Raw genomic sequence first — 15,878 nt, 5'->3', positions numbered from 1 at the left:
AAGGAGGGAGGGGTGGGAGGTGAAGTGGAGGGGAGTTGGGAAGGAGGGAGGGGTGGGAGGTGAAGTGGAGGGGAGTTGGGAAGGAGGGAGGGGTGGGAGGTGAAGTGGAGGGGAGTTGGGAAGGAGGGGCAGTAGCCGCTACCTCAGAGGCAATAAAAGAGGGGTGTTGGGTACAAAATAACCCTCACCATCCTGACCGAAGGAAAAACAGAAAATTCAAATATGACCCTCATAATTATTGATTAAAAGAACATATGTATATTTACGTTACAGAGGGTCAGTTACAGTGGTACATTACAGAGAAACAATTCTTCGTGCTAAATACCTGAATAGCAAACAGCTCCGGGGAGTCGATTTCCCAAACACAGATGGAACGGAGAATTTACGTCAGAAGCTTCAACACAAACACTGATTTTATGTAAAAAGAAACTCATCGCAACAGCAGCAGCAACAGATCCAAAGAGCGGGAATGTTTGGATAAGAACGCCGGGAATCCTTGGGAGGTTTGTTCCCGCTTATGCTGAGTTTTGGGTGCGGTGATTGCTCTGACGCGCTCAGTCTAAACTTTCTATCACGGGGTGATCCCCTCGGTGACATCTCCCAAGTCAGTCTAGTGTCTGAATGAACATTTCCATATGACACAGGAGAAGGTGATTCGGCCCGCCTGTCCTGGCACACAGAACAATCTCACCCCACCAACTTCCTCTCCAACCTATTCTTGCCAGATTCTTTATTAACCCCCCACACCTATTCTACCCTCACTTACACACTGGCGCAATTTACTGAACCTGCACACCTTTGGGATGTGGGAGCACCCAAGGAAACGCACGTGCAAACTCCACAGCGAAAGCAGCAGAAGTCAGGATCAACCCGGATACTCTTGAGGCTGCAAGACAGCAGGTCTATCCGTTGTATCACTGGGTCGTGCCTCTGTGTGAGACATACCTTTCCTGCCGTGTATGTGTGTGATCCACAGGGGTTACTGCCCTCTGTGTGTGTGTGTGTGTGACACCCACACCCACTCCTGCCCTGCGTGTGTGTGAGAGAGACCCACACTCTTCCCCCCCATGTGTCCATGTGTGTGTGTGTGTGTGTGTGTGTGACACCCACACCCACTCCTGCCCTGCGTGTGTGTGAGAGACCCACACTCTTCCCCCCCATCTGTGTGTGTGTGTGTGTGTGTGACACCCACACCCACTCCTGCCCTGTGTGTGTGTGTGAGAGACCCACACGCTTCCCCCCCATGTGTGTGTGTGTGAGACCCACACTCTTCCCCTGTGTGTGTGTGTGTGTGTGTGTGTGTATGTGTGACCCACACTCTTCCCCCGTGTGTGTGTGTGTGTGTGTGTGTGTGTGTGTGTGTGTGTGTGAGAGACCCACACTCTTCCCCCCCGTGTGTGTGTGTGTGTGTGTGTGTGTGTGTGTCTGTCTGTCTGTCTGTGAGACTCACACCCGTTCCTGCCCTCTTGTTCTGAGGCAGAGGCTGAAGCTGTGTGAATCTGTGTGATCAGTGGTTAAAAGCCGAGTGGGTAATTATGTACACTACTTCACCAGGACAGTAATTTGAGTTAATTAGATTTGTTTCCTTGCCAGCAATACTCAGAGGCCAACTACAAGGCTGCTCAGCTAGGTGTGTAGAATCCAACAGCTTCCTTGTCATTCAATGCAAAGAATTTAATCTCCGGACTTCCAGAACTCAGCATGGCAACAGAGTGCCCTCAGTAGGGGAACAACACCTTCTTCCAGGCCAGCCTGGGAGCAGAGCGAGGCTCACCAGTATGGCGAACACTTACTACAAACTGACAATTACTCTAAAGACAGGCTAAGCACACACAAAACCATTGGCCGTTCCCAGTCCTCCCAGAAGCCACAAAGTTTGGAAACAATAACGGTTACCTTCCCTTGAGCTGACTGTGTATAGCTGCAGCTCGGTCACAGCTTTTTGCTTTCCCTGCTGTAGAAAGCCGAGCGGGAACTGGGGGGCGGCGCAGAGGCCCAGTTGGTCGAGCCTCTGTCTCACAGCCATGGTGAGCCAGGTTCGACCCTGACCTCGGGCACTGTCTGTTTGGAGTTTGCACACTCTCCCACATCGCAAGGATTGGTGGTCAACTGTAAATTGCCTCTGGTGTATGGTGAGGGGGTAGACTGTGGGGAGAATAAAATGGGATTCCAGTAAACGGGTGGTTGAAGGTCAGAATGCACTTGATGGAATGACAGGCCTGTTTCCTTGCAGTACAAATTTGAGTCAGGGCTGGACCTACAGAAGGAGTTGAGAAGGGGCTTATCCTTATCCTTATTGTAACACAGAAGCCATTCAGTCCACTAGGTCCCAGCTAGCCCCCATCCGAGGAATCCCACCAGTAACAAACCCTCACCTTAGTCTCTCTTCCACTCTCCTCCCCAATTCTCCTGGTCGCCCACCCACCCTAGAGCTAGCTTCCTGCGGCCAGTTTAATGTGCCAACGCAGCATTGGGATGTGGGAAGTAGCAGGCAGGAATACACGGGGTTACAGGGTCAGCCTGCTAATTCTGTACAGGCGCTGAGGATCGGACTGCAGTCCTTGCAACAGCACTAACAGGCCGAATCCCTCCTCCCCATTTCCTTCGAGTGCCGGGAGCACTAACAGGCCGAATCCCTCCTCCCCATTTCCTTCGAGTGCCGGGAGCACTAACAGGCCGAATCCCTCCTCCCCATTTCCTTCGAGTGCCGGGAGCACTAACAGGCCGAATCCCTCCTCCCCATTTCCTTCGAGTGCCGGGATCATCATCGAGTCCAAGGAACTGGATGACATCTCATCAAGATCTTGACCGCCCATTATTTTGACCATGAAATTGTCATCACAGAGCACAGAAACAGGCCCTTCAGCCCATCAAATACATGCTGACCATCAAGCACCTCTTGCTGGATTAATACTTTTCATTAACTGCTGATATTAATCACTATTTGTTGCAAATTGGCTCCATTTAAGATGCCAAGAGAAGAAGGAACATCATGGGCAGACTACATTGAGGAACCAGCGCCTCGAGCAGCATTTATGGGGAGAGGGGTGAGGAACCGTTGACATTTCTTGATGAAATCTTGCCTTATGTGTCCATAGTGGTCACACCATCTTCACTGTCACTTGGTACTATTTAAATTCCCCGGACTGTGTTGTTCCAACATAATTTTTAATTTGAAAGGAGGACTGTTAATTCGCAATGTCCTTCAAAATCTTTTTTAAACGAGGGACAGTTTGGAATATTTAACTTACTGCAAAAGACCACACAAAAAAGGACTTAATGTGGGGAGTCCTGGGATCTGTGAGAAAGGAATTGATGTGGGAATTTTCCAGGCAGCTCGATGTTCAGTCCGGACATCGAGCTCTTTGAGGGAATGGTGACGAGTGCTACTCCAGCAAGGAGGAAAGGCAAGCGAGGCAGGTCGATTGTTCGGTGATTGGGTGAAGATGGGGTGGGAGGGGAGGGAGGGTGATTGGGTGAAGATGGGGTGGGAGGGGAGGGAGGGTGATTGGGTGAAGATGGGGTGGGAAGAGTAGGGAGGGTGATTGGGTGAAAATGGGGTGGGGAGAGAGAATTGTTCTGTTGCTCCTTGTTTAATTTTGTTCTCCCTCCTCAATCAGCCCAGTTGAAGTCTGGGTGCTGGGGGTCTTCCGAGGTGCCTGACGGGGGGGGTGACCAATCACTGTTGCAGGTGGGGAACAGGTGGAGATGCCTTCAACTTTCCGAAGACCCCTGGAGAACTACAGCTGTTGAGTAATTCCATGTTCCCTGTAGGCTGTCAACAGGAAAAAAAGGACATGTCAGAAAGTGAAGGTCACCCGTCCTTGCCACAGGTGGACACCAAACCAGACATGGCAATAGGAGGAGGAGTAGGCCACTAGACCCAAACCTGTTATTCAGCCGCGCGATGCCGGCCTCTTCTGTGCCAGTTCTTCACAACCCTCAATTCCTCAACCTCTCAAATATTTATCTAAATTCACCTTAAATGCAAGTAAGTTCAATTCAGTTTGCCCCATTATAGGAAGCAACAAACACAAAATGCTGGAGGAACTCAGCAGCATGGATGGAAAAAAAGTACAGTCAGCGTTTCGGGATTTTGTCTTGTTTATGACCCCATTATAGGAAAGATGCCAAGCCTGCTTCGGTGAGGATGTGGCCTGGATTAGAGCGTGTGAGCTATAAGGAGAGGCTGGATAAAGCTGTGCTGTGATGGAGATCGGATACCTTTCCAGTGAGAATATGTCTAACACCAAAGGGCTTTAAGGTGGAAGGGATAAATTCAAGGAAAGTGTGCAGGACAAGTTTCTTTTTACCCAGAGAGTGGAGGCTTCCTGAGATGTGACGTCTGGGATGGTAGAGGAGAAGGTTTAAGAGGCTCCTAGACAGGCACATGAATGTGCTGAGAATGGAGGATAAGGACTTTGTTCAGGCAGAAGGAATTAAGTGTCATTAGTTTGGCACAACATCGTAGATCAGAGGAGAGGTCCCTGAGCTGTACTGTTCTACGTTTTTAATAATCCAGCCTCCAGCACCCTCAGGAGTAGGAAATTCCAGAGATTCACTACCCTCTGGGAGAAGTTGTTCCATCCCTCAGTTTTAAACAACCAGCCCTTATCTTGCAGTTAATGTCCCCTTGTTCAAGGCTCTCCCCACAAGTGGAAACACTTAAAACTCAACCCAGCCAAGCCCCTTCAGGACCTCGTCAGTTTAAGTAAGATCACCCCTCACTTATCTGAGCTCTATGGATTACTGAGACAGGCTGCCCAGTCTCTCTCGATAGGCCGACCCTCTCATTCCAAGAATTACCCCAGTAACTTTCCTTTGCACTACCTTCAATGTGACTGTATCCTTTCATAGGTAAATGGACCAAAACTATGCACTGTACTCCAGGTGTCTCACCAACACCTGGTACAACTGTAACAAAATCTCCCCATACTTAAACTCCAACCCCTTCACATTAAAGGCCAAGATGCCTTTTGCTTTCTTAGCCACTAGTTGGACCTGCCTGCTAATGTTTTTGTGATTTCTACCCTGGAATTCCTCAGTCCTTCTGAATGTCTCCCTAGTGAGATAAGCAGGCATTTGGCAGATGTTACACTTCTTCAGCAAACGCACTCAATGCAGTTTAATCAAGTGAATTCCCTCTCTCTCCCTGCAGGATAAGAAGGACAGAAGCAGGAAGGGGGGAACGTCGACTCAGACCATGAGAAGCCTGCGTCGGGCATTTTCATGCCTTACAAGGCGCAGATTGGAAGTCTGTGTGGGGCGTCATTCCTCGCACAGACACTAGAGCAACGTGTGATTAAGTGCCTTGCTCAAGGACACAAACACCCTGCCACAGCTGAGGCTCGAACTAGCGACCTTCAGATCACTAGACAAAGCCTTAACCACTTGGCCACGTGCAGGAAGGCAATGATTAAATACCGGTTAGTCCACATGAAAAAGATTATGTCCAATCTGGTCAAGTAGTGACAGATGGTCCCTGAGAGAGGCTGGGGAAGGTCGACCAATGAAGAGGGGATTTGACCAGTGGTGGACAGAATCATGGTGGGTTTAGTGGGGGTTCAGCGGATGGTTCATGGACCTGATTTGGACCGAAGGAGAAAAGAGGCAAATGTGAGGGAAAACCTTGGAGGACCTCAGCGGGTTGAGCAGCATTTGTGGTAGCTGAGTAACTGTTGGCGTTATGGGGTCAAGACCATTGGACTGAGAATGGAGGGGGGAGATGGCTGGCACTAAAGGGGAGAGCGGAGCGTTGAGGCTGGGCCAGTAGGTAATCGGTGGACTGAAGAGAAGTGAAGGATAATGGGCAGAAGGAGTGAAGTAAGGCCAGCGATAGTGAAGGTAGTAGATAGCTGCTGGAGGATGCCAATGGGACACGAAGGCTACCAGTTCTGGAACCTAATGTGAGGGAGGCGATGATGGGAAGCATTAGGGGAGACGTGCATAGGGGATTGAAACAGATGGGGGAAGGAGAACCACTAGGAGAAGAGGGTGGGTGGAACCAGACGGGTTAGGGAGATGAAAATAGGTGATGGAGGTTGGGGGTGCTCTACGCGGAAACATATTTACCTGGAGAAGGTTCTGAATATGAACTCACTGGGTGTAGGGGTGGTGGAAGCTGCCTTCAAAAGGGGAGACACAGGAGGCCGCAGTCTGGAGCAACACACAAAATGCTGGAGGAACTTTGGAGGTAAGGCAGCATCTAGGGAGTCAATGTGTTGAGTTGAGATCCTTTGTCTGCAGTCAGGGTCAGGAGAAAGGGGAGTTAATGAGTGAGGAATTGTGTTGTGGGAGTTGAACAGGAAGTCAGTGATGGGTTGGCCATTTGAGGATGGTGGATGAAGCCATCTTAAGAGTCAAGTAGGGACAGTAGTTGGAGTGTTTTCAGATCAGCCCAAGGATCCAGGGACAGGGCGTTCGCTTTAGAACAGGTTGGGGGTGGGTGGGTGTGGAATTTGAGTGACTGTCACCTTTCACTTACTGGCGAGGGCGACCATGTCCATTCCCCAGAAGATGCTCATGATCCAGCCCACGATCACCACCGCTGTGACAATCTGAATGAACGCAGCGACCACGTTCAGCATGAAGGCGCAGCACACATGGCGGTTCGGAACGTCCGTACGGGCGCCGCACAGTACCGTGAAGGCTGACAGGAAGGTCCCTGCAACACAACCGCACGTAGAGGTAAATCCCACAGCACCACTATTGGAGGGGAGGTGTACCCGTGTCACTGCTCCCAACCCTCAGCAAAGGGGTTGGCATTTGGAATATTGTCAGCAGCTTTGGGCCCCGTGTCTGAAGAAAGGGTCCAGAGGAGGTTCACAAGAATAATCCTAGGACAGAAAGACTTAACCTATGAGGAGCATTTAATGCCTCTGGGCCTATACACAATGGAGCTCAGAAGGATTGGAGGTCATCTTTGATCGTGTGGATAGCCAGAGGCTTTTTCCCAGGGCTGAAATGGCTAACATGAGGGGGCATAGTTTTAAGATGCTTGGAGGTAGGTACAAGGCCCACGTAGGGTTGCCAATTGTCCCGTATTAGCCGGGACATCCCATATATTGGGTTAAATAGGTTTGTCCCATACGGAACCGCCCTTGTCCCGTATTTCCCCCGCCAAGGTAGAGCGTTCCAATGAAACCTTTCGTGCCGAAATGGTGTAAAGCGAAGAAGCAATTACCGTTAATTTATATGGGAAAAATTTTTGAGCGTCCCCAGATCCAAAAAATAACCTACCAAATCATACTAAATAACACATAAAACCTAAAATAACACTAACATATAGTAAAAACAGGAATGATATGATAAATACACAGCCTATATAAAGTAGAAATAATGTATGTACAATGTAGTCGGGAAGATTAAGCCAAAACCAATTTGTGAGGAAAAAAATCGGCACGTAAACACATGCGCACACCGGTGCCCGCCGCGCAAGGCTTCATGGTCATGGTAGTCTTTCTCGGGGTAAACGCAAGTGTCCCGTATTTGACTGCTACTTTTGTCCCTTACTTGGGAATGAGAAAGTTAGCAACCCTATACAAGGGGGATGTCAGAGGGAAGTTTTTCACACAGAGAGTGGTGAGTGTGTGGAATGCACTGCCAGTGACAGTGGTAGAGGGGGATACAACAGGGTCTTTTAAGAGCCTCTTAGAAAGGTACACGGAGCTTATAGAATTGGAGGCCTTTGCGTTAGGGAGATTCTAGGCAGTTTCTAGAGTAGGTTACATGGTCGGCACAACATTGTGGGCCGAAGGGCCTGTAATGTGCTGTAGATTTCTATGTTCTACTGAAAGGTCTGGATAGAGTGGACGTGGAGAGAATGGAGGAGAGTCAAGGATCTGAGGGCGAAGCCTTAGAATGAAGGGACAACCCTTTAAAACTGAGATGAGGCCAGAGAGCAGTGAATCAGTGGAAAATGTTGTCACCGACGGCTGTGAAGGCCAAGTCATTGGGTGTAAAGCAGCGATTGATAGGTTCCTGACTGGCAAGTGTCGAAGGGTTACAGGGAAAAGGCAGGAGAATGGGATTGAGAGAGAAAAACCAGAATGGTCTAAATCTGCTCCTGTATTTAGATATTTATTTTACTTAGAGGGGAACAGGCCCTTCTGGCTCAACAAGCAGCACCAAACAAACCTGTTTAATTCACCCTAGCCTGATCACAGGACGATTTACAATCACCAATTAACCTCGTAACCAGTAGGTCTTTGGACTGTGGGAGGAAATCCACATGGTCAAGGTGAGAACATTAACCTAATAACCGGTAGGTCGAGGTGAGAACATACACACTCCTTACCAGTGGCACCGGAATTGAACTCTGAGCTCTGACACCTCTAGCTGTGGGGGCATTGTGGAAACTGCTACAATGGTGCCCCGTTCTAGTAATCGTTCACAGGGAAATACTTGTATATGAGGAGAAGATGGCGGCACGCACGGCCTCTCCGGTGAATAATATCTGTAATCTGTCAGGTAGGGGACCATGCACAATTCTGATTTGATGGAGAGGGACGTGAGAGTACAGAGGAACATCTGGAGAAACTTCTGAAATGCCCTCTTTGCTGCCGCTGCTACTGTGTGGTAACCAGAATATCCAGAGCAGAAGGCCCCGAATCCTCGGCTTTGCGTGTTTCAGCAGCCGGGGCAAGGTTGAAGGCGCTCGGAAGGCTGTATCGGAGGGGCTGGTTGGAGGCTCGAAGTTTTCGGATGGATGGACTCAGTGTCGGCTGTGGTCGGCTGCTTCCAAGGCATCGGCAAGTTGATGGTGCCTGGAGGTTTATGGTAGGGAGTTTCTCCCTTTTGCCGCCTGCTATCAGGGACTCGGGAATCGATCGACTCGGGGACTTTGAGACATTTTTTATGGTTTGTTCTTCATCAAATTATGGTATTGCTTTGCACTGCTGTAACTATATGTTATAATTATGTGGTTCTGTCAGTGTTAATCTTTGGTTTGTCCTGTTTTTCTGTGATATCACTCCGCAGAAACATTGTATCATTTCTTAATGCATGTATGCATTTCCAAATGACAATAAAAGAGCTCTGAGTGTTCTCATAAAGCCAATTAAATATTGTTGGAATTTGAAATATGGCCAGCAATTTGCACACAGCAAGTTGTTACAAGCAAGAAGCTAATAATAACATGTGGTGTTCACTCCGGGTCAGGTTTGCTATCACTGACATGTGTCATGACATTTATGGTTTTGCAGCAGCAGTATGTAATATACAACAGCAACTTATAATAAGAATTATTTTAAATACATACATAGTACAAGAAGAGAACATAACAGTGAGGTAGGGTTCATTGCTTCAGGGACCATTCAGAAATCTGATGGCAGAGGGGAAGAAGCTGTTCCTGAAACGTTGAGTGTGGGTCTTCAGGCTCTTGTACCTCGTCGCTGATGGCATTCATAAGAAGAGGGCATGTGGGTGATGGGGGTCCTTGACGATGGATGTCACCTTCTTGGAGCATCGCCTTCTTTTTAGGAGTCTTCAACAATGTTATAATGTTGAGCAGAACGATGCCAATGGGTGGTGTGAGGTGACTGTGTTACAAGCCCAGTGATCAATAGGCCTGGACTACCTGCTCTGTAATTCCACAATGTAGCTAACTCCAAACCCCTGTAGACCTGAACCCACTCAGTCAGAGGGTTTAGACTATAAATTATGGCTTTAGAGTCAGAGTACAATACAGCACAGATAGAGGCCATTCAGCCCAACCAGTTCATGCTAACCACTGTGCCCAACCAGCTAGTTCCAATTTCCTGTATTCGCTCCCCCATCATGTACCTAACCAAGTTCTTCCTTAATGATTATATTGTACCTGCCTCAACCACTTCCTCTGGCAGCTCGTTCCACATTCAGTGGGTACTGGTTAATTGGAACTGTCGCTTGTTTGGGACAACTCTTAAAGAAGAAAAACTACTTCAGAAAATAGCCGGGATTCCCTTCATTTATTTGAGAAACTATGCCACTTAACTGGGACAGGACGCTGTTGCGAAACAGCTTCTATCTAGCATTTGCGTTGGCCATTTGACGCTGCACTGTGCTTAGAGTGAACAGTTTTTAAATAGTGTCAATTGCATGCGTTTGTGCTCAAAAGCAGTGATTTCTGTCACTGATAGTTGCTGAGAAATGAGCAGTAAGGCAATTCAGAACTGATTTGCTCACTGCAGTTTCAAGCGTTCAGGCATGGAGATGCCAGAAACGAAATGAAAAGATTTTACTACCTCAACAAGTTAGGAACTACGAAGAATTTGAAGGTATTGACAATCACCTTGAATGTTACAATGAAGATGAAGATTTGGAGGATGGAATCATTACAGCATTGTATGAAGGCAATACACTATCTGCACACAGTGTCTGTGTTGATTTTGTTCATTTATAGTCAAAAGAACGTGACATGGATGAACTCCTAGGCCAATAGGTATTAGGAACTAAAACACAATTTTATAGTACTGTCGTAGTATGGGGTAGTGTTTTAGTTTGCTTTGCATTTCATTTAAATACAGAATTTGTTACTCAGTTTGTCTTTTTTATATCTTTTTAATTATTTCAAAGAAACTTTAGCTAATCGGGGAAGCTGCTTAATTGGGCAAAAATGCACTGGTCCCGATGTTCCAATTGACTGGAATCCACTGTACTCACCGCCCTGTGTGTGGAAAACGTTGCCCCTCAGGTCCTTTTTAGATCTTTCCCCTTTCACCCTAAACTATGCTCCCTAGTTTTGAACTTCCTTACCCTGGGGAAAATACAGCTTCCATCCACCTTATGTGTATTAAATATTTCTATAAGGCCACCTCTCATTCCCCGGCGTTCCAAGGATGAAGACCCAGCCTGGTCAACCTCTCCCTATAACTTAGATCCTCTAGTCATAGCAACATCCTTCTCTGCACTTTCCAGTTTAACCATATCTTTCCTATAAAAATGTGAAAGTGTGCCACTTGTACCATCACAAGATTAATGAGTGCAGGGGCCACCACCACCCACAGGTTCCCCTCCCAGTCCCATTCCATCCTGATTTGGAAATCTTTGCAGTTTCTTCACAGGTCTAAACAGTTCTATATTTTTTACTTTTTATTTTATTGCGATACGGTGCAGAATAGGCCCTTCGATCCCTTCGAGCCACACTGCCCAGCAACCCCCGATTTAACTCTAGCCAATCACAGGACAATCTACAATGACCACCTAGCCTACCAACCAGTACACCTTTGGACTGTGGGAGGAAACCAGCGCACCCAGAGGAAACCCGCATCCCCTGAATCAAATATTAACTCCCCTTCAATTCATTTTACACTGGTGAACAAAAGTATTTGATTAATGTTTTGGGAAAGTGCGGCTGGAGAAGGATGGAAAATGCTGGAGGGTCGTCGGGAAGAGGGAGAAGGAGCTGGAAGTGGACGGAGTAATGTTTAGTCTGAAGGCTGTGTTCTGATGACAGGGGTTGGTTTGGACCGAGTCACTCGGCAGCCAAAAATAGTATTGTCGTGCTGCACTGTTGGCCTTGTTGGCAGGATTCCCGGGACCATATTCCTGAACCCAGTCACTGGAGTCTTGCTGGGAACAAAGTAGCAGTAGGTTTGGGAGATCGAGCCTCTGGAATTTGCTTCATCCACCCGCCAAATCAGACAATTCCTCAGGGATTGCTCCAAATCAGAGACTCCACAACATCTCCATCCCAGCTAGAGTTTCATACCTTGGATTTCTAAAGGGATCCGTGTATTCTTTTAGGAAATATGGCAAATACTTAGAATCATAAACTGATACTGTATAGATACAGGCCCTTTGGCCCAACTGATCCCTGCTGACCACATTGTCCACCCATTCAGTTCCATTTTCTGCTTTTGGCCCATTTCCCTCCAAGCCCCACCTCTGCACGTACCCAGCCAAGTGCTTCTTAAATGATACCATTGTGCCTGCCTCAACCACTTAATTCATTCCATCGATGTGAAAAATTCCACCAGGGTTAGAGATTAGCTACATTGTGGAATTACAGACCAGGTAGACCAGGCCTTTTCTGTCTTTTAAATCTTTCTCCTCTCACCCTAATCCTATGCACCCTAGTTCTGGACTTTCCTACCCTGAGGAAACAGCACTTACAGTCTATCACATCTATACCTCTCATGAGTCTAACCTGAAAAATTCAGCCCTCTTTCTCTTACGCTCCAAGGAATAAAGAATGAGCCTGGCCAACCTCTCTTTATAATGCAGGCTCCCTAATCCTAGCAACATCCTTGTAAAAAATTTCTGCATTCTTCCCAGTTTAACCCCATCTTTCCTCCAACAGAATGACCAGAAGTGTACACGTCGACCCAGGTGTGGCTTACACAACACCCCAGCTCCCGCACTCAATGTCTTGACAGATGAAGGCCAGCATGTACTTCCTGAAGCCAGCGGAGCCATTAGGCAGGGTTCACAATGTCAGACTTGCTTCTCCCAGCTGCGGACATCTGATGTTGTTAGCATATACGAAACAGCAGTGTGGGTTGACGGGGAGAATGGGAGAGAGGCAGAGGGATGAGCAGAGGAATGGATGGCGGGTGGGGGAGAGATACTAAGAACGGAAAGCTGTTGGAAGGAACAGCAGTGAAGGAAGACAGGGAAAGAGACAGGCAAGGAACAAACAGATAAGCAGGAAGGGGTGGTGGGCAAAGGCTGTGGGCATTATAGTGGTGCAACCAGTTCCATTTTCACCTAGTGCCCCTGCCCTTGCCTCTTTACACTGGCCATCTCCTCTCCATGTTCTTAGTCCTCAACCCAAAGCAATGACCATCGCTCTGCCTCCTCTGATGCAGCCAGTTGTTTCTTGGTGCAGATAGTAACCAGCAGGTCTTTGGGATATGGGACTGAGGCAGCAACTTTATCAAGTGTGCCACTGTGCTGCCTGGAAATCAGATATGTGTGTAACAAGGGTAGTGCAGTGATCACAGGGGATATCTGACCTCTACACAAGGGTAGTGTAGTGATTATGGGAAATATCTAATCTATACACAAGGGTAGTGTAGTGATCACGGGATATCTCACCTATACACAAGGGTAGTGTAGTGACCATGGGGATATCTAATCAATACACAAGGGTAGTGTAGTGATCACAGAATATCTCACCTATACACAAGGGTAGTGTAGTGATCACAGGATATCTGACCTATACACAAGGGTAGTGTAGTGATCACGGGATATCTCACCTATACACAAGGGTAGTGTAGTGATCACAGGGGATATCTGACCTATACACAAGGGTAGTGTAGTGATCATGGGGATATCTGATCTATACACAAGGGTAGTGTAGTGATCACGGGATATCTCACCTATACACAAGGGTAGTATAGTGATCACGGGGACCTATACACGAGGGTAGTATAGTGATCACGGGGGGTATCTCACTTATACACAAGGGTAGTGTAGTGATCACAAGGGATATCTAACCTATACACAATGGTAGTGTAGTGATCACAAGGTATATCTAATCTATACACAAGGATAGTGTAGTGATCACGGGGGATATCTCACCTATACACAAGGGTAGTGTAGTGATCACGGGGGATATCTAACCTATACACAAGGGTAGTGTAGTGATCATGGGGATATCTAATCTATACACAAGGGTAGTGTAGTGATCACGGGATATCTCACCTATACACAAGGGTAGTATAGTGATCACGGGGACCTATACACGAGGGTAGTATAGTGATCACGGGGGGTATCTCACTTATACACAAGGGTAGTGTAGTGATCACAAGGGATATCTAACCTATACACAAGGGTAGTGTAGTGATCACAAGGTATATCTAATCTATACACAAGGATAGTGTAGTGATCACGGGGGATATCTAATCTATACACAATGGTAGCATAGTGATCACGGGGGATATCTGACCTATGCACAAGGGTAGTGTAGTGATCATGGGGGATATCTAATCAATACACAAGGGTAGTGTAAAAATCACAGGAGATATCTAACCTAGATACAAGGGTAGTGTAGTGATTATGGGAAATATCTAATCTATACACAAGGGTAGTGTAGTGATCACGGGGGATATCTGACCTATACACAAGGGTAGTGTAGTGATTACGGGGATATCTAACCTATACACAAGGGTAGTGTAGTGATCACAGGGGATATCTCACCTATAGACCATTGTAGTGTAGTGATCACAGGGGATATCTAATCTATATGCAGATTGTGCAAAGAAATTATGTGAATTATAAACATGAGAAACTCTGCAGATGATGGAAATCCAGAGAAACACTCACAAAACACTGGAGGAACTCAGCAGGCCAGGCAGCATCTCTGGAAATGAATGAATGGTTGATATTTCGGGCTGAGAATCTTCTTCAGGATTAGAAAGCAAGGGGGAAGATGCCAGAATAGAAGGGTGAAGGGATATAAAATAATGCGTATGTATAAGTATGTTGATAATCCAGTAAAGAAGCGGGCCATCTGTTATCATCCAGTCAGAAAGGGTTAATTGAGGATCTATTAGTTAAGGTGTTTTTAGGGAATAGTGATCATATAATGATAGAATTTTATATTAGGATTGTTAAGTCATTTAACTCACCAAAACTATGGTCTTAAATATAACTAAAGCAAATTACAAAACTATGAAGCATGAACTGACTATTGTAGAATGCCAAATGATATTAAAAAATGATAGTAAATGAGCAATGTATAACATTTAAAGAACAATTGTGTAGCTTATAAGTAACATACTAAATAACACACTGTATGTTGATACAGAGTCAAGGAGCACTACAGCATAGAAATGGGTCTTTCAGCCCATCTACTCCATGCCAAAATGTTATTCAGCTGAGTCCCATCGACATACCCCTCCCATCCATGTACTTAGTCACACTCTTCTGAAGTGTTGCAATCAAGCTTGCATCCACCATTATATAAGGAATAAAATCACAGAAAAGTGGAGGATCTCTGTGGGTTGAGCAGCAATGGTAAGAGTCTGGGTGGGGAAGAAGTTGTCAACATTTTAGGGTGAGATTCTGCACCAGGATGATTTGAGGTCCCAAACAAAACGTCAACAGATCTCTCCCCTTCCTACAGATGCTGCTCAACCTGTTGAGTTCATCCATTAGAGTGTCTGTAGCTTCAGATTCCAGCATCTGCAGTCTCCTGTGTCTACAGAGAAAACATCACAGAGCCACACAGCACAGATAAAGGCCCTTCAGCCCAACGAGTCCATGCTGACCACAGTGCCCACCCGGCTAGTCCTGCATTCGGCCCATATCCCCCTAAGCTCCACTCCTCTGTACCTGTCCAAGTGTTTCTTAAATAACACTCTTATACCTTCCTCAGCCACTTCCTCTCATTCCATATACTCACCACCCTCTGCCTGAAAATGTTCTCCCTCAAGTCCTTTTTAAATCTTTCCCCTCTCACTCTATGCCTCCTAATTTTGGTCTTGCCAATCTTTGGGAAAAGACTTACCTAATCTACGCCTCTCATCATTTTAAGCATTTCTATAAGTTTGATCCTTGTTCTCCTACGTTCCAAGGAATAAAGACCTAGTCTTGCAAAACTTTGCCTATTATTTAGGGCTTCTAGTTCTGCAAACTTCCTCATAAATGTCATGGTCCGGTCTGTGAAGTCCGTATTCCGGTTCACGGTCTGGTCCATCAACCCTCACTCCAGGTTTTCCTGTCTACCCTGTTTCTGTTCTTATTGAGCTCTAATTGAGGCAGCTGATGCTCGTTGGGGCTGGCTGCATAAATACCTTCAGAGACCAGGGCATGGCTGCTGGATTGTTCTTGTCCTTACTCCTTGTATCCCTTCCTCTGCCTTCTGTTTCCTAGCCTGAAGCCTTGCCAGTAACTCTCGCCTCGCCTGAAGTTCTGTCTTGCCTTGCATTGCCTGAAGCCTTGCCTTGTCTTGC

The 15,878-nt window shown here is 46.8% G+C and overlaps 1 protein-coding gene across 1 annotated transcript in view; it reads right to left on the bottom strand.

Moving 5' to 3' along the window:
- Positions 1-234: 234 nt before the first annotated feature.
- stum (stum, mechanosensory transduction mediator homolog) overlaps positions 235-15,878 on the bottom strand; it is a 33,200-nt gene continuing 17,556 nt past the window's right edge. The window contains exons 2-3 of the mRNA XM_072248103.1: positions 6,485-6,664; positions 235-3,775 (exon numbers count right to left, since the gene is read on the bottom strand). Coding sequence (XP_072104204.1) covers positions 3,741-3,775; positions 6,485-6,664 — 215 coding nt within the window. The 3' untranslated portion in view covers positions 235-3,740. The remainder of the gene's footprint in view (positions 3,776-6,484; positions 6,665-15,878) is intronic.

The sequence above is a fragment of the Mobula birostris genome, chromosome 2 (genome assembly GCF_030028105.1).
Source record: "Mobula birostris isolate sMobBir1 chromosome 2, sMobBir1.hap1, whole genome shotgun sequence".
NCBI lineage: Eukaryota > Metazoa > Chordata > Chondrichthyes > Myliobatiformes > Myliobatidae > Mobula > Mobula birostris.
This window is presented reverse-complemented; position numbering and strand designations above follow the sequence as displayed.